Source organism: Lipomyces arxii (genome assembly GCF_038497795.1).
Source record: "Lipomyces arxii strain Phaff 12-163 unplaced genomic scaffold V1512scaffold_8, whole genome shotgun sequence".
In the NCBI taxonomy this organism is placed as follows: domain Eukaryota; kingdom Fungi; phylum Ascomycota; class Lipomycetes; order Lipomycetales; family Lipomycetaceae; genus Lipomyces; species Lipomyces arxii.
The window spans coordinates 165,863-188,521 of NW_027117707.1; the positions used below are offsets into that span (position 1 = coordinate 165,863).

The window sequence follows — 22,659 nt, forward strand, 5'->3', positions numbered from 1 at the left end:
TCCTCGTTGCTTTATTCGCTTGTGTTTACAATCGCTAAAATGATAAAATGTGGGTACAATTATTACACAGTATTTATTGATACAGCGCAACTAGTGTAACTTACTAAACGAAGCAGAAGTTCGGTGACGATTATTACACATTATCACAACAAAAACAAAGCAAATTAAACAAATTAAACTCAGTGGAACAATGGAACCAACATAAAACTAACTTGAGCTGTAGCCAAGCCAGCTACAGTCAGCCTTGTAAAATCTTAATCAGAAAATGGCATTGACCAAGGACGGACCGCAAGTCGTCTTCAAAAATTTCACAGTCGGGATATAGTCTGGCACGGGGCATTCCTTAAGCACGCACTTTGTAACCGCTTCTATAAACGGCTTGCTGTATTGCTGTTAGTCGATATGAAGTAATGCTAAAGATAACTCACCTTGTGCAAAGACAATCCAACGAAACAGGGTTGCAGCATGCAACGTCAATGTTGGCAAAGATGCAGAGACCAGCGCATTGTGGAATCTGAGGTTGAGGCGGAGGCTGAGGCTCTTGTTCTTTCTTGTCTTTGTGGTCATCTTTATGTTCATCTTTGTGTTCATCTCTTCCCATTATTTCGTTTGCAAGAGCAATGGAGACAAAAATAGCAAGCAGTGAAAAAACGGTTTTGAAGAAGCGCATGTTGATTAAGAACCGATAGGTATGAAAGGTAAGTGTGAAGAGTAAGTACTTTGGTTGGGTAAGATATACAATGTGGAAGAAAATAAGACGGCAACATTTGCTTTATAAAATCCTTTTCAGGCTACTGAATCACTTAACTTTTGGATGCCCAGAAATCTTTTTGGCTAAAATGTGCAATGAGAGATCGACAGAATTGGAAATAGACAGTACAAGCGGTGAGGGGAGGCAAGCCTAATGCCAGTCTACCAGTCTGATGCTCATTCTCGCGCGCTTTTCTACAACGAAAGTAAAGCAGAGCATAATTATTGAGCTTGTTACTCTCATTAACAAAGTGTAGATGTACCAGAATGCACAGGCAATTTCACTTCTTCATATCGAGTTCAATTATGTTCAAACAGTAAACCACGATTGTAGAGTTACACACGTGCAGACTAGTCGAAGCGAGTGTCTAAACCGACGAGTTAGAACCATGAACATTAAAAAGATGGTTGAAGAGAACCGACGTTGAAAGAGTTGAGTCGTCGAGTGTCGTCATTTCTGCGTATTCTTTGTACGCAACGTCATACGCTATGCATTTGCTAAACTTTATTTTAAACCTTATTGTACGAAAATTCACCTCAACAGAGATCAAAATCATGTTTTTCGTTTAGTTTCTTGAAAGAAAATTATTATCTGCCAACTTATTGGTAAGATTAGCAAGCTTGTCTGTATTTCAACATGAAAAAGACGAAAAAAACAACTTTTTAACAATTTTTAAGGGTATATAATAAACGAGAAAAGCTACAAATTTTTATAGCTGTAATGGCTCAATGGTTTGGGAGCTTATTAATTTCCTTCGTTGCTGTTTGCTTGGGATTACCTAAGCTGTTTTATTCTGTCCGGTTCGAATTTTGTGGTTGGCGGTTTTAATGCGAGATACGGGTAACCTGTCTTCGCTGCCGCTCTAAGAAATTGAGTACCCTTGAGTAGAGCAATCTAGCAAAGAACTCTTTGCCATGGAATGGCGAAACGGGTAGCGGAGTTTAATATTGAATGGTAATGGGAAATGCGATAGTTGGCAACCGAATATCTTCTCTTTTTTTTTTAATAATTACTTCTATACTGTTTTTTCTTGTTTTACATATTGTGGACCTTACACGTTTTTAAAATATTCAATCAAAACCCTTGCCAATAGTCCGACCTCCCTTCCCGCCTCCTCTACTCCTTGATTGGCTACCCATATTATTGATCCAGCAATTGCTGTTACAATTGCGACTTTCATTGCCATTGCAACTATTCCGTAAGTCATTCGTACTGCCTGATTTATTATCAGTAAAGACAGCCATAAGATCACGACAAGCATGAAAACTGAAAACAGATCCGGCTCGGGTGTTTTTAGCGAGGCTAACGGCGGACCTGCTAGTCTATATACGTGACACAACGCAATCTTAGAGTATTGAACTGTTGATAGAGCGTAAGAGGAACATGTTGATAAATAATAAAGTAAATCTGAAGACGCCATCGGGACTCTGCCAGATCAAATTGGATTCTTTGTCCAATGTCAACAAAGGTGTGTTCAAATCAGTCTTCGATGTGCAATCAATTGGTTTCTATCGCCAGTTCTGTATTGTGTGTAATTATATACAACAGAACTGGCAGCTAAAGTATGATTTGAGCAGATGTAGGATGTGCTTGCTGTTTGAAGATGCTTTGTTTATTTTGGTGACGCGATCCCAAACCCAGAACGTGACCACTACAAGAAAACTTCACAGAACACAAAAACGGTATAATTGGGAACACCCAGATGCTATATTTTGAAACGTTGAAAACACATAATTATAATGCGGTGGGAATAAGCTTTTGCCAAATTACAGCATCTCTCATCCTGTTTAAACTTATGAATGATCAGACCCAGAAACCTCCCAGATCCAAAAAATAATAAACCCCATCGTAGCAAGCAATGCATATCTCCAGTGCAGCTACACAGAAAACCATGAATATGTAATATACCGATCCAACAAAATAAATCATAAACAACTTTTAATTCATAAATCAAAAGACTCAAAGCGCCATCGTTACGGTAACACTCTGACTGTGCACCAGCAGCGTTGGCGGCAAGTCCTTGCACCACTTATCTAACTCATCGAGATATGCAATCGAGTCTTCCTCTGATTGATACGTGTTAGCCATAGGAGCGGGCAGTGTCGCAAACAAAACAGCTGCATCTCGCGACTGCGTTGACATTAAGTCATTCAAAATAACATGCTGTGCATGAGCTGGCAAGTCGTTGAATGATAAGTAACGCTCATCATGATACGGATTCGTGATTGCCGACAGTGTTTTTGCTAGACTTGAGCTGTCAGATGACGTGGCAAGTAGGTGTTCTTTCCCACTCGATGCAGAATTATACTTCGAATTCTGTGCAAATTGAATCGTCTTCTGTCCGTCTTCTTCTGCCAAAACTTCAGAATGCGGCATGGTCCGACCGCTAAAATGTGGCATTGATCTCCGACTTCTTGTGGTACCTGATATTGAGTTGACGAGAGACGACTGGTGAGACATCTTTGGTCTTGCGTTGAATTCTCTGAACGAAGATGGTCTTGGAGATGCCACAGAGGCCGATGAGCTTCCATTGTCCGCCGCGGAGCTCTCGATATCAATCAAGTTTCTGTTCTGTGCTTCCGCAATCGCCGACTCTTGTGACGAGTGCTTGTAAAGTGTTGAATTCGATGTAATCGAACTTGATCTGTTAGACTTCTTAGATGAAGTAGAGGTCGGCGTCAAATCAATGCTCTTTCCCTTTCTGCGCGACCCGCTGGCTACACCGGTATCTTCCGTAGAGTAACCAGTATCAAGCTCGCCTGTCAATTCGTCTTCATCTTCATCGTCGTCTTCGTCATCAAAGGTTGTTGTATATTCAACATCAGCATCAGCTAAGTTAGAGGTCTGCATACTGAACGACATGCCAATCTTTTGTAATTTGGTCATAGTCTGCCTTCGTTTCCGTAGAATATTCTTTAACTCAGGGACATCATTTCCCGATGCAATCACACCCGCAGCGTTGACAACCGAAGTCGCAACAGACGAGATACCGGCTATCGCAGATGGTGAAAGCGCGATCTCGCCATTCAAGTAGCTCATTGGAATTGGTTTGCCCTGCTCAACAAGATCGGCACGCTCAAGTAGTTGTCGCGAATCTTGTAACTCAATCCACCACGATTCATCTCCAAATGCAGCTTCGACCTTGCCTGTACGGTCTGGCATTCCATGAAGAATTGTCTCGTACGCTGGAACCGAGCCATCTGAAAGACTAAAGACACAAACCTCGGCCTCAATACGCAAATTCTCGAGAAGAGTCTTAACACGTCCACGTTCTTCTTCAACATCTTCCCGATATTCAACAAAAACTAAAACACGGGTTTTATAAAACTTCTTCCACGCAGGAACTGTGCGCAAGATGGCACCAAGTTGCAAAATAAGAGTGTATGTATCGAAATTGGTACTCAGCACACTACCCTCTCCATTGGGTTCTAACAACTGTGCTGACATTTGAATAGGCCACAGGTCAATGAATTTCTTTGTTCTATCTTCTTCCGGAACCCAAGAGTAGGGGAGTTCTAGATTTTTAAACCCGCGTGCAATTGCTACATTGACTTGCATAGCCAAAAGATCTTCAATGATGTTGACGTACTGCGTCACGGTCATAGAGCTCCCAGGCTTCACGTTGTCAGTTGGCAAACCGTCAATATCCGACTTCTTTTTAAAGGAATCTTGCAGCAATGGGCGTTGCTCTTCTATCTTTGTCGGTACAGGACTGATATCCTCACCTGTCATTCGCTCTTTGTATGAATCAACGTTAAAGAAGCCAAGTACGGCAATATTCGGCTTCATTCCTCCAAGACCAGCTTGCATGACAATGTTGCGAGCACCCCATACGAAGCTAGGATCAGCTGCCATTTGGACAAAGGCTTTGACCTTACTCATGTCACGCAGCTTAATCCAGGCATTTTGTAGTCGCTTCATTTCGGCCAGTCCTTCTTGAAAATCATCCATAACAACAACGTGACCAAGAATGTAAAGAGCACCCTTTTTTAACGAGTTGCAAAATTGAATCAAGTTCCAAGCCGAACGAGGCTCGTGTACAAAAAGCAAAACCTGAGGGCGCCAAAACTTGACGTGGTCTTGACGCAGTCTCAGCAAGTACTTTCTGACCTGGTGGTAAATCAAGGATTGCGATACATCACCCCAAGATTTTGGCGGTGCAACGTAATGAATTATGAGAAAGAGACCAATCAGTACTGCAATGATAATGCTGGCGTAAATTCCGTCCACGACAAACATCGTAGCAATGCAAAAAACCCCACCAGCAAGAGCTGTGACGGAGTTAAAAAAGTGAAACGATGGCCGGAAGTTGGGAGCGCTACCAATCTTGAGCAAAAAGCAAGCAACGTTAGTAACAATGAAAGTCATTAAGAATGCCATCGTCACAAAGCTAGCAATTGTGTTAATTGGGAAAAAAAGTGTGATCTGACACAGAACATATGTGACGACGACCGCGTATAGTGGTTCATCTCCGATCTTTGTTCCTTGCTTGAAAATCGCAAGTTGAGGTAAAATGTCATCGCGCGCAATAGCCTGCAACACTTTCGCAGCACCCAAAATTCCAACAATAGAAGAGAACAATGCAGTGGACATTTCTCCCAACAGGATAACATATTTGGACAGATTGACGGTTTGAAGAACTTGAACATCAGTGTACATCAGTTGACGAGGAATTGATGCACCCATTGAAATAATGACAAGGGCATAGAAGCCAAATGTCATGAGCAAGCCATACAGCGTTCCTTTAGGAATACTTTTTCCTGGTGTCTTCAAATCTCCAGACATACTAGCACCAGCAAATATACCTGCAGTTGCAGGGAAGAAAATTCCAAATATATTGCGAACGTTCTCCTTGCCCGTCATTCCACTTCCAGCAGCACCAGCTGTAAACATTGGTAAAGTGTTATTGCGAAGTGTCGTTAGCGACAGTCCAGAGTAGACAGTATCGAATTCCGGGATATAATGTTCCTTGACAAAAAATGCTGACAACGGCACAGACAGTGTCGATAAAACTAGAATTACAAATAAAACGTATCCCGCTTTTGTGAATGCAGATGATCCTAGCATGCAAGCACCTGTACACAGCAGAAGCAGGCAGGTTGCGTATAAAAACTCAAACCACTACACATAGTCAGATCATCCTTTCAAACATAATTGAAACATGAAGCCGTACCTGTCCTTCCGGAAGAATTTGCGCGGTAATGCCATATTCGTTGCCGAAGTTTGACAAGATGGGCTCCACAAATCCAACAACGTTCAAGCCTGCATTGAGCACCTGGCCGATATAAAAAACGATCCCAATGCTGCCGCCAAACTCCGGTCCTAGCGATCTCGAAATCATATAATATGCACCTCCACCTCGGACAGTACCGTTTGTAGAGATAGCAGAAATTGACAACACCGTTAACAGATCGATAATGTAAGATATTATCAAGATTGCTGTATGTCTATTAAAGCCTGTTTTGCTCTTTAGTGTATACTACATACCTAGCATAACAATTACACCGACTTGGCCTAAAATAAAGCCAAAACGCAAGAACATAAGAATGGATAAGACGTTTAGTGTGGTTGGCACAAATACCTATTTATACGATCAGTCTCAATAGGACCAATGACAAAACCGCTGAAGACTGAGATCTTCCATTGAATTCAACATACTCCAGAAAAAGTTCCCATCTTTGCTACCACTTCAGTCTTTTCGTTGTGCATCTCCAGACTAGTCTGTTTCTGATGCCGGGCATTATGAACGCCTCTGACGCGCGCCCATATACTAGGGCCAGCCATGTAAAAACTGAGTGTATGATATAAATGAGCACTCTGGCTGTTATGAAGACGCGGTGTTAACCATAAGCTGGTAATAGACCGAGAGACTAGACTATGCACGTGGAGTTGTGAAGACCATAGACATTGACACAGCTTATTCGGCAGTAAGAGCTCCGTTTTTATTATGGGATCAGAACATGCTCAGTTAAGCGGAAGATCTAGGCTGTGTCTAATGGTTCATTCCTTACCAAAATATTAATTTGTGTTTAAAGCCGGGTAATCGTGAGTTTGACGGACTTAACCTTAAACTCTGGATAATCTGATAAAAGATTTGACAAGTCAATCTACGTCAGATTAGGATTTATCAGATTAGAATCAATTAATGTTTATTTTAATCAACAGTATGAGATTAGAAACGTGTTTGTTGTTCCGAGTTATGCGTTTTATCAAGTTATTACTAGTTAGTTGTATTGTAGTTGCATACACCATAGCGTTGGAGTCAACAGTACACAGGCCACCTCATCACCTTCTTATCGCGGTTCAAGCGTCCATATATTTTATTAACAGGCGAGTAAGTAACAACCGCGATCCTGATACTGTAACAAGTTGAATTTTGTATACCTTTTTTCAGTCTAGCTTCGCATGAAGAATTTGTTAGCATACAAAAATTTGCAATCAATATATGACAGTCCTTCAACAAGTATAAGAGCGAGCATCTGTATCGGATAATCCGATAACCAATACTGTAGACTATTATTGTTCAGCAGAATATATAACTCATATATAATACTCATTAGAACATTCGTTTCTATGAGTATCCATTTCTATTGAATCTTTATACTTATTTATTACTGCTTTATCTCTCTAATGGTCAAGGAAGGCGTATCATCGTGTTCCAGCATCTTTTTGCCTTACATTGTTTACTTCTTCTCAACGAAACTATAGTCAACATTCCCACTCACAAAGAGCCAGAAAATTAAATAACAAATAACCATTTCAGAAATAAGCTTGGATCAATAATTTTCTTTAATTTCATTGAACTAAAGAAAAATACTCGAGCAAAACCATTCACCACCGTGATACACGTGATTTATCGCTGTAATAAACATCACATAATTACGTTATTATGCCATGAAAGCACAAATATTTGCTACTACAAATCAGTGCTGCGAGTTACCAAGTCAAGACCGGTCATACAGTAAAATCTACACCTCCCAAAGACCAAACGAACCTTTCTTTGTTTAGAATTTAAGCTCGATTTTTGCTTTTGATATCTAAACCAAACCGGAGCTTTCATACGGCTTAACTTAGATTTTCTCTTTCTTTATCAATAACGATAGCATTCGACAAAAAAATAGACTTTGATTTGTCACTAACCGTTCTTTCCACTACCAGGCGATATTTATGGTCTTATGATGAGCTCACGATCTATTGATATTCCACGGCGAACAAGCATAGCTGCTAGCAGTGACTTCGCTGTCACAACCGTGAGTGGCTCAGGAGGTTCGTCAGATGCTTCTGCAACCTCTATGGCTACAGCTTCCTCCAATCTTGAAAGTCCAGAAGACAGTGGCTCTCGTCCAATGTCGTCGTTCCCTGTCACACATATTGGCTCATCCACAAATCTTCCACAACTTGCTCCTGATGCCGCTTCGATTGCACCTAGTCAGTCGCGTAATGTGCTATCCGCACATCAGTTTGGCTCGGTTCCAGCATCATCAACTTCAGTGTTATTCCCTGGAGTAATAAATGCTTCCCCTGCTCGATCTGTACATTCTGCAAGTATCACTCCCCAAGGCACCGCACCAGACACGCCTAATGAGTATGATCCAAACTTTGTTCGCGCAATCGGACGTCACTTGGTTTCACCAAAGCCATCGTCGCCGTCTACATTGTCCAGCATGCATCTGGCAAAAGGTCTTGGAAATGGGAAGTCACACAGTAGGACAGGTAGTGTGAAGAGTACAGGAAGCAATGGCGCTGCACAACCCGCAAATGCGGGCTCTAACGATGTCGACCAGGGCTCTAGCGATGTCGATCCAAATTTTTACTCTCTGTCGCTGCAAGGTGGCGACATCACACGAGAACTTTATAACTGGCAAAGAGCCCATGAAGAAACTTTGGAATTGGGCACCAGTAAGCGTGGTCGATCGAAATCATTTACAAACATTCCTAGGCCAGATGTTGCAGACGAGACACTGAATATGAACAGCATTCACGTTCCTGGTGGATTTCGTCGTAACTACTTGTTATCGAAAGCCAAGAACAATTCTCAGCAGGTCTACGATACAAACGCAGATTACAACGGAGAGGGTAGCGGCAATGTCAACAATACGCTTGACGACAATTCTAAGGTTGCTCCCGCTCCACCGCGTCCATTCTTGACGCGAAACTTTTTGGAGTTTTTGAGCGTTTACGGACACTTTGCTGGTGAGGAGCTTGAAGAGGAAGATGAAGATTATGATGGTTCTTTTGTTGATTTTGACGATGCCTCAACAACGCGCAGTGTGGGTAATGGGAGCATTCCAAACGGACTTCGAAGACAGTACACACGTGGTAGTGAAACGAGCGATGACGATGCTTCATTTCGATCAATGGACGAAGAATCTGTTTTGCTCACTGGAAAGAGAGCCGCTGCCGTTGCTTCTGGCCGACACCACGGCCAAGTGGTACAGGATACTAGTGCTACCAAAGCTGTTTTATTACTTTTGAAGGGATTTGTTGGTACTGGAGTTTTGTTTTTGCCTAAGGCATATTACAACGGAGGAATGCTTTTCTCGTCGGCTATTCTGTTTTTCGTTGCCGTTCTCACCTACTACTGCTTTATTTTGTTGATTGACTCGCGTATGCGTGTGCAAGCGAGTTTTGGAGGTTTGTACCTATGTACGACATATTTGAGATTGAGCTAATAATGACTAAGATATGGGCGGAATCCTGTACGGGAAGCAGGTCAGATTGCTAATTCTGACCTCAATCGTGTTGTCACAAATAGGATTTGCTGCCGCTTACACCGTCTTTACATCAGAGAATCTACAGGCTTTCATTCTTGCTATCACTGACTGCAAGGTCTTTGTTCCAGTCCGTTATCTTATCTTCTTACAAATGATTGTATTTATTCCACTTTCCATGGTCAGAAATATTTCCAAGTTGTCAGTTTCGGCACTTGTTGCAGATTTTTTTATTCTTCTTGGTCTTGCTTACGTGTATTTCTGGGACGGTCGGGTATTGGTCGAGCACGGAGTTTCAGATATTGCTGCTTTTAACAGCCAGGACTGGACGCTTTTTATCGGAACCGCTATTTTCACTTTTGAAGGTATCGGTCTTGTCATTCCTATCCATGAGTCAATGAAGAAGCCGAAGCAGTTTTATTCTGCAATCGGGCTTGTTATGGCCATCATCACCTTTGTGTACATTGTGATGGGAGTTATGTCTTACGCTGCCTATGGCTCCAATGTCGAGACTGTCGTCATCTTGAACATGCCGCAAGATAACAGACTTGTCAACTCTGTGCAATTCATTTACGCCATGGCAATTCTACTGAGTACGCCATTACAGCTCTTCCCTGCTATTCGTATCATGGAAAATGCATGGTTTGTTAAGTCCGGTAAACACGACATGCGCGCAAAATGGCACAAGAACATATTTAGAACAGCAGTTGTATTGGTGACGCTGTTCGTGGCTTGGGGTGGAGCCGACGATTTGGATAAGTTTGTTGCACTTATCGGATCGTTTGCTTGTATTCCCCTCACGTACATCTATCCGCCATTGCTACATTACAGAGCCTGTGCTAGGACTTTTTTCCAAAAATCAATGGATATTACGATTCTTGTGTTTGGCTTACTGTCCATGATGTACACAACGATTAACACAATTCAGAGTTGGGCAACTAGCAAGCCTGACAATGATTTCTTTAGATACTGTGCTTGATCCAGGCGAACGAAGATAGATCGTTATTGTTAGTAAACAAAAAAATGAGCTGTTGAAATTATTTTTGTTAATGGCGTGTTTTATGCTTCTTGGTTTATGTTTTGGTTTTCAATCTGCATTCTATGGTCTGCGTTATAATGTAAAATTTATTTATTCGTCTTGGGTAAAGATTATGTGGAAAAGAAGGTGCCCGTAAGTCTATTTATTAGACCTCTATAATTTATTAAATAACTTCCAAACTTTTTATGTAGTACAAATGCGTTTAAACAAAAATGGCGAGTAATCTAGGAGTGTTCTATATATTCGGCGCCGTTGTATGCAGGCTCAAGCAACTTCCAGTCGCACTTTACGTTTTCAATCGCAAATCTCTTCAGGATTTCCTTGGCGATGGTATCAAAGTTTTCGGTAGCAAGGGCAAGAATGGTAGGACCGGCGCCGGACAAACATATTCCTAGCAGTCCCGGATGAGTTTTCGGAGTGACAGCCGCGAGGATTTCGGTCAAACCTGGGATCTAGACGGTTATTAAAAAGGTGCCAGAAGAGTTCTATGTTAACTTACCAATGTCTTTCGGTATGGCTGATGTACTCTGTCCTGCATGGCCTGGTATATTAAATCAGCGTCTGGTGGTGATCGTGTTAAAGCAGTTGTCAAAACTGCTAACCGTTGCAAGTTAAAAATCTAAATTTGTTAGTTGGAATCAACGGCATTGGTGTAGAGCGAATACCATGTCCTTAGCCTCGTAAACCCTTGGCAGCACACTTCTTGAGCTTGCAGTCGACAGCTCGTAGTCAGGGATGATTGCAATAGCTTTGATTTCCGGCGCCCAACCAAATTTGATGTGGTGGCCGATTCCGTAAGGAGGCTCTGGTGGTTTAAGTCCAGTTACTAGACCACCAGCTGGTTCCGGCAGCACTTCGCTAAGGGGAATTTCCTTTCGCTCCATGTCTGCCGGGTCTAGGTCTCTGAGATATGAACCAACAAATCCACCCATCATTGCTGCAGTGACGTTATCTGGGTGTCGCTCAATCATTAAACAGTAGTCCATCATTCGGTCCTTTGACAATCCAAACTGACCAACTGCATTTCCCAGCATAACACCGGCAACAACAGCTGCACCCGATGATCCTAGCCCGCGACCCAAAGGAATTGGGTTGGTGATTTCAATGTACGTGGTAGCTGGGAATGTATCGACCCCATGGCATTTTAGCACATATAAGGCTGTTCGAGTAATAAGATTTCTGTCCGCTAATGTTGGTAAATCAGCTGCTCCTTCGCCTATGTTTTTAATCTCGCAATTTTGCTCGACACCGGACTTGGTGTCGTCAACAGTGACCTTCAGTTCGAGCCAGATGCTAAGTGCAAGGCCGACGACATCAAAGCCCGGGCCGATATTCGCCGATGAACAAGGGACTTTAATTGTGAATGACCGAGCCATTCTGTGCTTAGTCTATACTGTAGTCGCAGAGTAAATTTCTGGTGAGACCTGAACTTCCTGAACGCTGACTGTCTATGCCCGAATCTAGGCTAATTGGATGTGGAATTGTATAGGCCTTTTGGAGTTTTTTCTTCTAAAGCGACGCCGAGTTCTGGAGACCTCGAAGACCCGGGTCCGAGACAAATTATTGTAAAATTATACTCAGACCCGTTGGGACTCCGTTTCAGGGGCTGACCCAGCGCTGCCAGCTCACCACGTAAAAAAGTTACACAAGAAAATTGCTGGGAGCAAAAATTTGAACTCTTACTCACACTTAAACGTCTTACTTTCAGCTGCAGCCTCGGCAGATAGTGAATTATATACCATTGACAGTCCGTCAATTTGAATACCAGAAGTATTAGTCACAGTATGACTGCAGACTTACGCATTCTTCTCGTTGGTGGAGGCGGCAGAGAACATGCTTTAGCCTGGAAATTGGCCCAGTCACCTTTGGTTGAGCATATCTGGGTTGCACCTGGTAATGGCGGTACCGCTCGTGGTCTCAAGAACGTTGAGAACGTGTCTATCGACTCGGCTGACTTCCCTTCTCTTGTAAACTTTGCTGTTGAAAAGGGAGTCAATCTCGTTGTCCCAGGTCCAGAACAACCACTTGTAGACGGTATTGAGACTCAATTCCGTAAAGGTATATTTTGGTTGTCAGTCTACGTCATAACAACGGTTTTGCTAATTTTATCAGTTGGTATTCCATGCTTTGGACCGTCAGAGGCTGCTGCTCGTATGGAGGGCTCCAAGACTTTCTCAAAGGACTTCATGAAGAAGCATAATATTCCTACAGCCGAATACGAGGTCAGTGATCGAATGTTTTTGCAAATCTGGGAGTTAACATTATTTAGAATTTCACTTCTTTTGAGAAAGCTAAGGCCTATGTAGCCTCTGTCAACCATGACGTTGTGATTAAGGCTTCCGGTCTCGCTGCCGGGAAAGGTGTTTTGCTTCCCACGACGAAGGAAGAAGCGTATGACGCGTTGAAGGAAATTATGGAAGACAGGGCATTTGGTGATGCTGGAGACGAAGTCGTCATTGAAGAGCTGTTAGAAGGTGACGAACTGAGCATCCTCGCATTGAGCGATGGATATACTGCTATCGACCTGCCACCTGCGCAGGATCACAAGCGGATTTTTGACGGCGACAATGGTCCAAACACCGGTGGCATGGGTACATATGCGCCCGCTCCTGTTGCGACTGCCGCAATTATCGATGAAATCCGAAAAACGATTATTCAGCCTACTATCGACGGCATGCGAAAAGACGGTTTCCCTTTTGTTGGAATGCTCTTCACTGGTATCATGCTCACCACTGCCGGTCCCAAGGTGCTGGAGTACAATGTCAGATTCGGAGATCCTGAGACCCAATCAATTCTGCCACTCCTTAGCAAAGACACTGATTTGGCTGAAATCTTCCTGGCTTGTGCTGAACACAGATTAGACGCTATCGACATTAAGATCACAAAACAGTTTGGTGTCACAGTTGTTGGTTCTGCTGGTGGCTACCCAGGAAGTTACAAGAAGAACGAAAAGATCGTAATTGATCCTTTAGAGTCTGACGATACGTTTATCTTTCATGCCGGCACATCGTTGACTAAAGAAGGTCAGTTGGTATCCGCCGGAGGTCGTGTCATTGCTGCTAGTGCAGTTGCGGATACTTTGGAAGAAGCAGTTAAAAAAGCCTACGCTGGCATTAGCAAAATTCACCTTAACAACATGCATTACAGAAAAGATATCGCTTACCGTGCATTTCGTGATGTGAAGACAAACGGCACCAAGTCTGGCGCTCCTGCTTTCACGTACGCCTCTGCCGGTGTTGATATCGCGGAAGGAAACTCGCTTGTTGAACGGATTAAGCCTGTAGTGAAGGCGACGGCACGACCAGGAGCTGATGCTGAGCTAGGTGGTTTTGGAGGTTTATTTGATCTTAAAGCCGCCGGCTTTAAAGACGCATTGATTGTTGCAGCGACTGATGGTATCGGTACCAAGGTGAAGATTGCCCAAGCGTCTGGCATCAACGATACCGTTGGCATTGATTTAGTTGCCATGAATGTGAACGATCTCATTGTTCAAGGCGCTGAGCCACTCATGTTTCTGGACTACTACGCGTGCAGCAAGCTAGAAATTGACGTTGCGGCCGACTTTGTCAAGGGTGTTGCTGAAGGATGCTTACGATCGGGCAGCGCGCTTGTCGGTGGTGAGACCGCAGAGATGCCTGGTATCTACCACGATGGTGAATATGATGCTGGTGGTACAGCCATTGGTGCTGTTGAGCGAGGCCAGACATTGCCGAACTTTGACGCCATGGCTGCTGGAGACGTTCTACTTGGTCTTGCATCGGACGGTGTACACTCGAACGGCTTTTCATTGGTGCGGAAAATCATCGAGCATGCTGGTCTCAAATACACTGATTCCGCGCCATGGGATCAGTCCACAACAGTACAGGAAAGCTTGCTTACTCCTACTCGGATATACGTCAAGTCGGTGCTACCAGCAATCAAGCAACAGTTGATCTTAGGCATGGCACATATAACTGGTGGTGGTCTGCTGGAGAACACTCCACGGATGCTGCCAAAGCACTTGGCCGCCAGCATTGATGCTTCGACCTGGGATGTGTTGCCAGTTTTCAAATGGCTTGGAAAGACAGGAAACGTGCCGAAGGAAGACATTCTTCAAACTTTGAACCTCGGTATTGGCATGGTTGTTGCGGCCAAGGCTGACAATGTTGATAAGCTGAAGAGAATTTTGACAAGTGGTGGCGAGAAGGTCTTCACTATTGGTAAGCTGGTAGAAGCTGCTACAGGCAAGCCGCGATGCACAGTGTCTAACGTGGAAGAACTGTATTAATGCTGGAAGACTGTATCGGTTTGAATTGTGCTGAAGTGCTAGTTTACAAATGCTTATCTAACTTGGGGATGTAATAAAAGTTCTTTATCGGTTTTCTGGACTACGTTATTTGGTAGAGGTAGCAGCTTATCAGTGCAGCCTTATGTTTAAGATACATTCTGTGGTGAACGGCTTTGAACGCCCCATGATTGCGTAAATTGGATATAAACAAATACAGAGCTTCATCGAATACTGCCGGGTTGCATAAACGCATTTCTTCAAAGGCCTTGATTTGATCAGAGCTTAAGCTTTTGATGAAGTAATATACTGAGACTGCAAACTGCAAATGAAATGTCTACGAGACGACGTGACGAGACGACGTGGGGCTCAGATATCATGTCCGGAAAAACTGTAGAAAGACATTCAAATTAAAATTACAAACAAGCACAACATATTTAAGCACTTTGGGAAACTAAGCCTAATTTCAACTGGAGATGCCTCTAAGTCTTCTCGACACCGAACCCTCACGCTGTATGGATTTGCTGCGGCTCACTAGACACCAAACTCAATTTTGGCACGAGAGAGGACAATATGAACAGACGATGAACGACAATGGTCGGCCACGTTGCCGCAAAAGAGTTGATCTGAAGGTCTAAGGGTTGTGCGTAACACCCAAGTATAACAGAGAATTTATTAATTGAATGAACAGTTTTATGTCCATCACGTGCTGCCTGGGTCTAACAATTGGGTATGTCGGTGTTCTCTATGTACATCCTCGCACGCGTCCGTCATCTACGGTTTTTCGAAATGATAATGCTGTGATCAAGGCACGGGTGACGGCAATCACATTTAGCTCAACATTGTCAGCAGTTGCCACTGCTTACATTCTTACGTCTAGCAACAAGTTTTCAATATCACGCGGACTTGACGCAATCAGAGTCTGGCCGGTTCCGCCGATATGGGAACTGTTACGCTCGAGCATGCTTGTTACAAGTGTCTTGTTCATTGGGCCGTTAGTTGAGAAATTAATTTTGAACAAAGGCTGGAAGTACTTGCGAGAGGATCTGACTGAGGGATTGACAGGATGGATCGGGATCCGCAATTATATTGTTGTACGGTATTGTTGGCGGAGTAAAGGAATGAAGCTAAAATGAGAATAGGGTCCATTTACAGAAGAATTGGTATTCAGAGCATGCATTGTGTCGATTGAGTTGCAGTCTGGCATGTCTCCTGTCAAGTCAATTTGGGTTTCTCCATTGTACTTCGCGACCGGTATGTATATGTACTGAAGACTGAGTTTGTCTAAGATAGACTTAGCACATATACACCACGCATACGAAGTATATACTGAGTCACCGGATGCGCTGAGCTTCGCAATCATAAGCTCACTTTTCCAGTTTGGATTCACCACATTGTTTGGTTGGTACTCTACGTTTTTGTTTTTACGAACAGGAAGCGTATGGCCACCATTTATTGCGCACGCGTTTTGCAATAGCATGGGTGTTCCGCGTCTGGGTGCAAGACTTGAGGGCCCAGCCTGGTACACCCACCTTTACAACGCTCTACTTGTTGGTGGTGCGATTTCGTTTGGCTTACTCTTGTACCCATTAACAAAAACTCCTAATGCGATTATTTGACGCATCCATATAGATAAATGCACAAGCGATTATTTCATATTCGGGCGTGACAGACGTGCGATGCAGCCAGATAATTGCAGTAAAGTGCCAACACCGTCTAGGATTCTCATGTGAGTAAAGCCAATTTCCTGTATGAGCGTCAGTGTGTGCTTGGATATTTGATGGTTATACATACTTTGATATACTCCATTCGTGTGTATTCATTGACGTCCGTCATGCCTTTGATGACACGAAACATGGTCGATATGATATCGACCGCACTGTACCCTTTGTCCCACAGATCTATCCGTAAGATATCCAATGCGTTTTCGAGTCTGCCTTCGTGACATGACTTGAGCATGGTTTGCACGGCGACAGGATGAGGTGTATCAACGATTTTGAATACATTATTGCCATTGACAAATCCAAATCCTGCAACAGTACTCTGCAAATTGTTAATTGCTTGACGCATATCTCCTTCTGCAGAAAACACCAGTGCAGCCAGACCGTCGTCACTATACTTGACGTCTTCAGCGTCGATGATTTCTTTCAGCCTGCGAACGACCTGCTGGTCTGTCAGTCTAGCGTACCGCAGGATTGCGCACCGAGACTGCAGCGGCTCTATAATTTTGTTTGACTGGTTGCACGCAAACGCGAACCGTGTCGTCGACGCGTAGAGCTCCATTGTCCGGCGAAGGGCTTGCTGGGCTGCAGCAGTCATGCTGTCTGCTTCGTCGAGGATGACGATTTTCTGTCGGCCAGCAGGGAGATTGACGTGTTTTTGAGCGAATGTTTTGATTCTATTTCGCACGACGTCAACACCTGGTGAAGATCAGTATGACAGCTCATAATAGAAAAGTAGTCGGTGCAAACCTCGCTCGTCTGATGCGTTCAGCTCGAGTACTCCTTCTTTATAATTTTCACCTAAAAGCGTTCGAGCCAAACATAAAATTGACGTAGTCTTTCCTATTCCTGGCATACCCTGTCATGCTGTTAATTGGTGCCTTTGAATCGGTTTGATAAGAAGCATACAGAGATTATGACATGAGGCATATTGCCGTCTCTCGCAATGATTTTCAGACGTTCGATGGTCTCTGAGTTACCAACAATGTCATCCAAAAATACAGGACGATATTTCTCAACCCTTGGGTACTACAGTTAGCATTTTGGCTATACATTGAATAAGAATCAGCCTGACCATGGTAGTTCGAGCCCTTCGAACTCCTTGACAGATTTTGTCTTGGATGCCAACGAGCCTGCCGCAGCCAAGGCAGATGATTCGCCTTTTTCCTTGGTGGCCATTGTGGTGCTGGATGACGGAGAAATTATGAGTATATTTACTCTAAATTGAAGGTACAAAAGCTAGACGCGATTGGGGACGCGTTCAGACGCGAAAGATTGATGTGGCTTGGGATGTGGATATAGTGTGGCTTGATTTTCTTGAATCTGTTGTTAGTGTTGACTATACAAAGTACTGCGACGTATGAAATTATTCTTTTTTATATAATCAATAGTTTAATTACTTAGAGTACACACGTATATACAACATTTAATATGGCCAAAATACACACCATTAGGCGACATTCGGTGCCGACGACATTACTTTTTGTCTTAACACTGCATAGTCATTAGCAACCTAAAGCACCCCAGTACAATGAGAGACGTACCATCTTCAATTGACCGCAAATTTCCCATTTTTCCATTTACGATCGTTTCCAAATCGCCCATGTTCTTCTGTAGCGTCGTGACTTTGTTCTCATAAAATGCAATTCCATCTTTTGGTTTCTGATGCTAATTTGAGTACGATTTCTGACTATTCTAAGTCGCAGACTTACCTTCTCAATATAATATCCAGTGCCCACGTCAACCATCACAGTATCAACATCCTCGACTGTACCAGGTACATATAATGACGAAGTAAGAGGAACCAATATTGCCTTTCCTTTAAACAATGTTAGTCTCAAAGTGCCTTGATCTATATGTATTCCAACCTTTGTTCTCAGGTTTGCATGTGTTTTCAATTGACACGATGCACTCTTTAAATTTGGCCTGAGCAGCCCTGAGCTTCTGAAATGACTGTGACAAGTGCTCCAGCTCTTGCTCGAGTTGGTTTTTGACATCTAACAGTTGCTGTGCTGATAATGCCGTCAAATCGACTAGTAACACTTGTAAGTCCTATTTATGCAACTAGTAACTGTCGCCATACCTGTTTGCCCTTGACTGGCCATATTTTTATATTCTGTGTAATTGTGGTTGATCTTGCAGTAAGTTCATAAAATATTGTTCATCGAGTCTCTTTAGCTTGCAAGTGCTAGTATTTGCGAATATCAAGATAGAATAATCCAAAATAACGTATCAGGCCATATTGAATATACCAACAGTATTCTGGTGTTAACAAATCTCTACCTGACCATAGTTTCGCTATACAAAACCCTCGTCGTTATACCACAATTTGGTTCACCTTACCCTGAAAACTGAACAGAACAGGAAGCACGCTTTCATATATTAATCCCAGACGCACTTGTAAGTAATAAAAGCCACTGAAATTGTCAAATTATATAAAGCAATTATGGACTTCATTCAAATGTTTTTTTTAGTTTCTCCCGATCCTGAATTACAAAGACTACGCCTAAAGTACGGCACTCATTATACTGCCGACTGAGATTCTGTAAGTTTTTGATAAAATTCCTTCATAGCAGTGATCGACATTAAAGTTATTTTATTACAATAATAACCAGTTATGAGCGACGCGTCAAAATGATTTCTCGTACTTACTTTTACGCGTTTTCTACGCGTCGCGTAATTTATTTTCAGGGGTAATGAACAACCCCTATGTCTAGTCCTCTCTCATGCAGGGGATGTCTTGTCTTTTTTCAGTTACCACAAATTTTAATCATCTCATCTAAATTTGTATCTGGAACCGGGCAATGACAGATCTGTTTAGTAGTATTACCAGTGAGATTAAATCAAGGCTTAGTAGTCGGTCTCCTGGGAATACAATGGAGACTAGAGACAGCGATTTGACAAGCAAGCATAAGCGCAAAGCAGATGATGCGTTCAAGACGAGCGAATCCAAAAGAGATGCAAATACACCTGAGCCCAGTTCAGATAACGAGATTGACGAGCTGACAGACTACACTCCAACAAAAGGAAGCACCATCGTGAAGCGAACCGCGCGCAGATTTATCAAGCCGCGTTCGGTTACAAACAGCAGTCAAGATGCAGAGTCAGAAGATAGTTTTGAGGAGCTGGATGCACTGAATCAAGGCACTCCGACAAAAAGAGACAGGGGAGGGCAACGCAATTATCTTGTCACAAGGTCGGAGCAGACACAAGCCGTGCCAATCAAGTTTTTTGCTTCAGAGGCACGGAAGCAGTCGAGTGAGATGCAGACACCGCCGAGTGAAACGCCAATCAAGTTTTTTGCAGCCACGCCACGATCGGAATCAGTATCACAAAAGCGTGGACGCGGACGACCGAGAAAGGAGCCGATCGTGAGCAAGGCGAGTGAACGTAGTGACGACGAAAGCGAGAATTTAAACGTGGTGGTCATAGCTGAGGAAGGATCAAGGATTTCATCAATTAAGCTGGCTGAACAGAAACGAGGCCGCGGACGACCACGGAAAAATCCACAGGTTCAATCTACAAGCAAAGAAGATACAGACACAATGTCTCGAGAATCAGCGTCACGTAAGCGTGATCGTGGTACGCCGTTAAAAGACACTATTTCGATGACTCAGGACAGCGCCGACGAGTTGGCAAATGAAGAGTCTGATCACGACGAAATTGTTGTCGCGCGAACTTTGTTTTCTACGCCGCTGAAATCTAATACACCGAATGAGCAGAAAAGAGGACGAGGCAGACCAAGGAAAGATTTGACACAACCGGCAGACAATACTAAGAAACCAATTGGGAATTCTATAATTGTGGTTCAGCAATCGCGTGGGCGAGGTCGGCCACGGAAAGACTCAGTACCGGTGTTGACCGCAAAGAGTGTGAGCGAGAACAATGCTAGTGAGAGCAGTGCGAGCGAGTCAAGCGAAAGTGAATCTGAAGACAGTGATACTGATGGCTCCATACGCGATAGCTCGGACGACGAGGCTGGCAGTATGCCAAGGAGAACTCGAGTTGAAGCCATTTCTCGAGACACACGCCTACCAAAGAGTGTCGTCATTGGGTCGCGACCGACTGGATCGTCAAGCGACGACGAGCTAACAAGCACGCCAACAAAGTCAGTGCCGCAGATACCTCGGATTGAGATTGCAATCCAACAGAGGCGCGGTCCCGGTCGGCCGCGAAATGACGGCACGTTTCCACCTATGAGTGCTGAAGTACTTCAAGCGAGACGTCTGCCTAGTACAGCGCCAAGCGAAACAAACCCACCCAGACGTCGGATGGGTGCTAGTCCGGTGTTTGTGGAGCGCAGAGGACCGGGACGGCCGCGAAAAGATGGCACGTTTCCGTCAGTACTAGTTCATAAACGTGGTCGCGGCCGGCCGCGGAAGGATGAGCAACAGGTATTGCTGAACGAGGTCAAACGCATGCGAGGCCGACCGCGGATGCAAGATTCAATCGTCGTTGGCCAGTCGCCCTTTTTTGACGACAGTGATGAGGAGTTTACAAAGTCAATGAATGGGTTTAAGCAGCGCGCGAATGGGACCATGTATTTGACGCCGTCGTCTACGCCTAGCAAGTTTCGCACGCCGACAAAGTCAGAGTATGCTACAGAATTTTCTTACAATGAGAAATGAAAACTAACTATGAGACAGATCGAGAGTTAGGCTAAGTAATGTGAGCATCACGCCAGTCAAGGCGAGAATTTTTGAGTCGCCTGCAGACTCGAGCCCAGTAACACCGTACGAGAGTGCGCGCGCCAAACTGCACGTTTCTGTGATTCCGGAGGCGCTACCATGTCGAGACCAAGAGTTTATTGAGATTAGTACTGCGCTGGAAAGCGCGCTTGTGAACGAGGCGGGAAGCTGCATTTACATCAGCGGCACCCCGGGAACAGGTAAGACTGCAACGGTGCGGTCTGTGATCAAATATTTGAAGCAGTCGCAAGACTTTCAGTTTGTGGAGATCAATGGGATGAAAATCACGCAACCAACAAACGCGTATTCAATCCTGTGGCAAGCGATATCTGACAAACAGGTCGCCAACACTCACGCACTCAGGTATTTGAATGAGGAATTCAAGTACCAGAACATCATGACTAGGCCGGTGGTGGTGCTGATGGATGAGCTCGACCAATTGGTGACCAAGTCGCAGGACGTGATGTACAATTTTTTCAACTGGCCAAGTATTCCAAACTCTAAGCTGATTGTGGTTGCGATTGCAAATATTATGGATTTACCGGAGCGGACGCTGTCAAACAAGATCTCGTCGAGACTCGGTCTAACACGGGTGCAGTTCGCCGGATACACTCATGCGCAGCTGCAGGTCATTATCGAGAACCGGCTACAAGGCAGCAAAATTGTGTCGCCGACCGCGATTGAGTTTGCTTGCAAGAAAGTCGCGAGTGTTACCGGTGACGCTAGGCGGGCACTGGATATCTGTCGGCGTGCTGTCGAGCTCGCGGAGGAGGAGTTCGTGCCTGACAGTCCGAGTGGTGGTGACTCGGTTGGGATGCCGCGAGTGGAAGTCAAGCACGTGCATCGCGCAATCCAGGAGTCGACCAGCTCGCCGATGTTTACATTTTTGCCGACGCTGTCAACCACGAGCAAGCTTGTGCTGGTCGCGCTGATGAAGCAGGCAAAAGTCAGCGGTGTGGCCGAGAACACGATCGACTCGGTTCTAGACGCTTTTACGTACAGGTTGCGGCACCAAGACACGCTCGAGCAGTTTGACAAGGGCTGGTTCGGTCCGACTGACGCCATTGCCGCGCCAGAGCGGGTCAAAATGAGTGATTACGACTCGGGCACTATCTTGCTCGGCACAGCGGCCAGAGCAGGCGACGGCACCGTTTCACGACCGAGAGCATTTTTACAAGCAGTGACGGAGTTGGTAGAGAGCGGTGTGTTGTTCCAGCAAGCCGGACGTGGTGAACGCAACCGCAAGATCAGGTTGAACGTCAGCGAGGCAGTAATTAAATCTGCATTAAAAAATGATGAGGAGGTGAAAAAGTTGCTATGAAAATGTATATTACGCTAGATTATAAGTCTTCGATTCATATAGACATTACATTGTCCCAAGCGAAAACTTAAACATATAGGACTTGAAGATTTAGTGTTAGTCGAAATTTAGTGTTGGTCGGTGCTTCCACCGAAACCTTAACACTAGACCCTTAATTAATTTAA

At 44.2% G+C, this 22,659-nt stretch overlaps 10 protein-coding genes across 10 annotated transcripts; 4 read left to right on the forward strand and 6 right to left on the reverse strand.

The window, feature by feature from the left end:
- Positions 1 to 258: 258 nt before the first annotated feature.
- V1512DRAFT_247833 (uncharacterized protein) lies at positions 259 to 601 on the reverse strand (the record flags this gene model as incomplete). The annotated part of the gene is made up of 2 exons (XM_066914505.1): positions 259 to 382; positions 429 to 601. 2 exons carry the CDS (start codon positions 599 to 601, stop codon positions 259 to 261), a joined length of 297 nt encoding a protein of 98 aa, XP_066771344.1.
- Positions 602 to 1,438: 837 nt separating this feature from the next.
- V1512DRAFT_162148 (uncharacterized protein) lies at positions 1,439 to 2,441 on the reverse strand. Its single transcript, XM_066913071.1, has one exon. It carries the CDS (start codon positions 2,169 to 2,171, stop codon positions 1,803 to 1,805), a length of 369 nt encoding a protein of 122 aa, XP_066771345.1. The 5' UTR covers positions 2,172 to 2,441; the 3' UTR covers positions 1,439 to 1,802.
- Positions 2,441 to 6,730, reverse strand: V1512DRAFT_162151 (amino acid permease-domain-containing protein). Its single transcript, XM_066913072.1, has 4 exons — positions 6,410 to 6,730; positions 6,239 to 6,332; positions 5,925 to 6,190; positions 2,441 to 5,872 (listed from the first exon to the last, which is right to left on the reverse strand). The coding sequence occupies exons 1-4, from the start codon at positions 6,533 to 6,535 to the stop codon at positions 2,711 to 2,713; spliced, it is 3,648 nt and encodes a 1,215-aa protein (XP_066771346.1). The 5' UTR covers positions 6,536 to 6,730; the 3' UTR covers positions 2,441 to 2,710.
- A 997-nt stretch (positions 6,731 to 7,727) lies between these two features.
- On the forward strand, positions 7,728 to 10,679 carry V1512DRAFT_286638 (transmembrane amino acid transporter protein-domain-containing protein). Its single transcript, XM_066918086.1, has 2 exons — positions 7,728 to 9,385; positions 9,435 to 10,679. Exons 1-2 carry the CDS (start codon positions 7,927 to 7,929, stop codon positions 10,439 to 10,441), a joined length of 2,466 nt encoding a protein of 821 aa, XP_066771347.1. The 5' UTR covers positions 7,728 to 7,926; the 3' UTR covers positions 10,442 to 10,679.
- Positions 10,600 to 12,196, reverse strand: V1512DRAFT_225506 (GHMP kinase). The gene is made up of 3 exons (XM_066913823.1): positions 11,167 to 12,196; positions 11,001 to 11,120; positions 10,600 to 10,953 (listed from the first exon to the last, which is right to left on the reverse strand). The coding sequence occupies exons 1-3, from the start codon at positions 11,875 to 11,877 to the stop codon at positions 10,726 to 10,728; spliced, it is 1,059 nt and encodes a 352-aa protein (XP_066771348.1). The 5' UTR covers positions 11,878 to 12,196; the 3' UTR covers positions 10,600 to 10,725.
- V1512DRAFT_276196 (phosphoribosylglycinamide synthetase) lies at positions 12,178 to 15,225 on the forward strand. Its single transcript, XM_066917856.1, has 3 exons — positions 12,178 to 12,559; positions 12,614 to 12,723; positions 12,771 to 15,225. The coding sequence occupies exons 1-3, from the start codon at positions 12,286 to 12,288 to the stop codon at positions 14,766 to 14,768; spliced, it is 2,382 nt and encodes a 793-aa protein (XP_066771349.1). The 5' UTR covers positions 12,178 to 12,285; the 3' UTR covers positions 14,769 to 15,225.
- A 126-nt stretch (positions 15,226 to 15,351) lies between these two features.
- V1512DRAFT_162584 (CAAX protease self-immunity-domain-containing protein) lies at positions 15,352 to 16,454 on the forward strand. The gene is made up of 4 exons (XM_066913073.1): positions 15,352 to 15,405; positions 15,457 to 15,859; positions 15,908 to 16,019; positions 16,065 to 16,454. The coding sequence occupies exons 2-4, from the start codon at positions 15,461 to 15,463 to the stop codon at positions 16,382 to 16,384; spliced, it is 831 nt and encodes a 276-aa protein (XP_066771350.1). The 5' UTR covers positions 15,352 to 15,405; positions 15,457 to 15,460; the 3' UTR covers positions 16,385 to 16,454.
- On the reverse strand, positions 16,414 to 17,665 carry V1512DRAFT_253337 (P-loop containing nucleoside triphosphate hydrolase protein; the record flags this gene model as incomplete). Its single annotated transcript, XM_066914743.1, has 5 exons — positions 16,414 to 16,512; positions 16,560 to 17,185; positions 17,237 to 17,345; positions 17,396 to 17,507; positions 17,562 to 17,665. 5 exons carry the CDS (start codon positions 17,663 to 17,665, stop codon positions 16,414 to 16,416), a joined length of 1,050 nt encoding a protein of 349 aa, XP_066771351.1.
- A 190-nt stretch (positions 17,666 to 17,855) lies between these two features.
- On the reverse strand, positions 17,856 to 19,052 carry V1512DRAFT_263086 (Prefoldin). The gene is made up of 5 exons (XM_066916415.1): positions 18,570 to 19,052; positions 18,355 to 18,519; positions 18,199 to 18,305; positions 18,031 to 18,148; positions 17,856 to 17,980 (listed from the first exon to the last, which is right to left on the reverse strand). The coding sequence occupies exons 1-5, from the start codon at positions 18,589 to 18,591 to the stop codon at positions 17,937 to 17,939; spliced, it is 456 nt and encodes a 151-aa protein (XP_066771352.1). The 5' UTR covers positions 18,592 to 19,052; the 3' UTR covers positions 17,856 to 17,936.
- Positions 19,053 to 19,181: 129 nt separating this feature from the next.
- Positions 19,182 to 22,588, forward strand: V1512DRAFT_291326 (uncharacterized protein). The gene is made up of 2 exons (XM_066918253.1): positions 19,182 to 21,080; positions 21,133 to 22,588. The coding sequence occupies exons 1-2, from the start codon at positions 19,291 to 19,293 to the stop codon at positions 22,493 to 22,495; spliced, it is 3,153 nt and encodes a 1,050-aa protein (XP_066771353.1). The 5' UTR covers positions 19,182 to 19,290; the 3' UTR covers positions 22,496 to 22,588.
- The last annotated feature ends 71 nt before the right edge of the window (positions 22,589 to 22,659 follow it).

What these genes read in the sequence shown, in the direction of transcription:
- V1512DRAFT_225506 (XM_066913823.1), bottom strand. Translation starts at nt 11,877, where the DNA reads ATGGCTCGGTCATTCACAATTAAAGTCCCTTGTTCATCGGCGAATATC. An exon ending in TTTACGAGGCTAAGGACATG is followed by an intron (nt 11,121 to 11,166) that starts GTATTCGCTCTA and finishes TAACAAATTTAG; the next exon opens with ATTTTTAACTTGCAACGGTT. An exon ending in AGCCATACCGAAAGACATTG is followed by an intron (nt 10,954 to 11,000) that starts GTAAGTTAACAT and finishes ATAACCGTCTAG; the next exon opens with ATCCCAGGTTTGACCGAAAT.
- V1512DRAFT_276196 (XM_066917856.1), top strand. Translation starts at nt 12,286, where the DNA reads ATGACTGCAGACTTACGCATTCTTCTCGTTGGTGGAGGCGGCAGAGAA. An exon ending in TGAGACTCAATTCCGTAAAG is followed by an intron (nt 12,560 to 12,613) that starts GTATATTTTGGT and finishes TAATTTTATCAG; the next exon opens with TTGGTATTCCATGCTTTGGA. An exon ending in TTCCTACAGCCGAATACGAG is followed by an intron (nt 12,724 to 12,770) that starts GTCAGTGATCGA and finishes AACATTATTTAG; the next exon opens with AATTTCACTTCTTTTGAGAA.
- V1512DRAFT_263086 (XM_066916415.1), bottom strand. Translation starts at nt 18,591, where the DNA reads ATGGCCAGTCAAGGGCAAACAG. An exon ending in GGCCAGTCAAGGGCAAACAG is followed by an intron (nt 18,520 to 18,569) that starts GTATGGCGACAG and finishes AAGTGTTACTAG; the next exon opens with TCGATTTGACGGCATTATCA. An exon ending in ATGCAAACCTGAGAACAAAG is followed by an intron (nt 18,306 to 18,354) that starts GTTGGAATACAT and finishes CATTGTTTAAAG; the next exon opens with GAAAGGCAATATTGGTTCCT.
- V1512DRAFT_162151 (XM_066913072.1), bottom strand. Translation starts at nt 6,535, where the DNA reads ATGGCTGGCCCTAGTATATGGGCGCGCGTCAGAGGCGTTCATAATGCC. An exon ending in AGATGGGAACTTTTTCTGGA is followed by an intron (nt 6,333 to 6,409) that starts GTATGTTGAATT and finishes TCGTATAAATAG; the next exon opens with GTATTTGTGCCAACCACACT. An exon ending in CGGTGTAATTGTTATGCTAG is followed by an intron (nt 6,191 to 6,238) that starts GTATGTAGTATA and finishes ATAGACATACAG; the next exon opens with CAATCTTGATAATATCTTAC.
- V1512DRAFT_162584 (XM_066913073.1), top strand. Translation starts at nt 15,461, where the DNA reads ATGTCCATCACGTGCTGCCTGGGTCTAACAATTGGGTATGTCGGTGTT. An exon ending in GGATCCGCAATTATATTGTT is followed by an intron (nt 15,860 to 15,907) that starts GTACGGTATTGT and finishes AAATGAGAATAG; the next exon opens with GGTCCATTTACAGAAGAATT. An exon ending in TCCATTGTACTTCGCGACCG is followed by an intron (nt 16,020 to 16,064) that starts GTATGTATATGT and finishes AGATAGACTTAG; the next exon opens with CACATATACACCACGCATAC.
- V1512DRAFT_162148 (XM_066913071.1), bottom strand. Translation starts at nt 2,171, where the DNA reads ATGGCGTCTTCAGATTTACTTTATTATTTATCAACATGTTCCTCTTAC.
- V1512DRAFT_286638 (XM_066918086.1), top strand. Translation starts at nt 7,927, where the DNA reads ATGATGAGCTCACGATCTATTGATATTCCACGGCGAACAAGCATAGCT. An exon ending in TGTGCAAGCGAGTTTTGGAG is followed by an intron (nt 9,386 to 9,434) that starts GTTTGTACCTAT and finishes ATAATGACTAAG; the next exon opens with ATATGGGCGGAATCCTGTAC.
- V1512DRAFT_291326 (XM_066918253.1), top strand. Translation starts at nt 19,291, where the DNA reads ATGACAGATCTGTTTAGTAGTATTACCAGTGAGATTAAATCAAGGCTT. An exon ending in CGCACGCCGACAAAGTCAGA is followed by an intron (nt 21,081 to 21,132) that starts GTATGCTACAGA and finishes ACTATGAGACAG; the next exon opens with ATCGAGAGTTAGGCTAAGTA.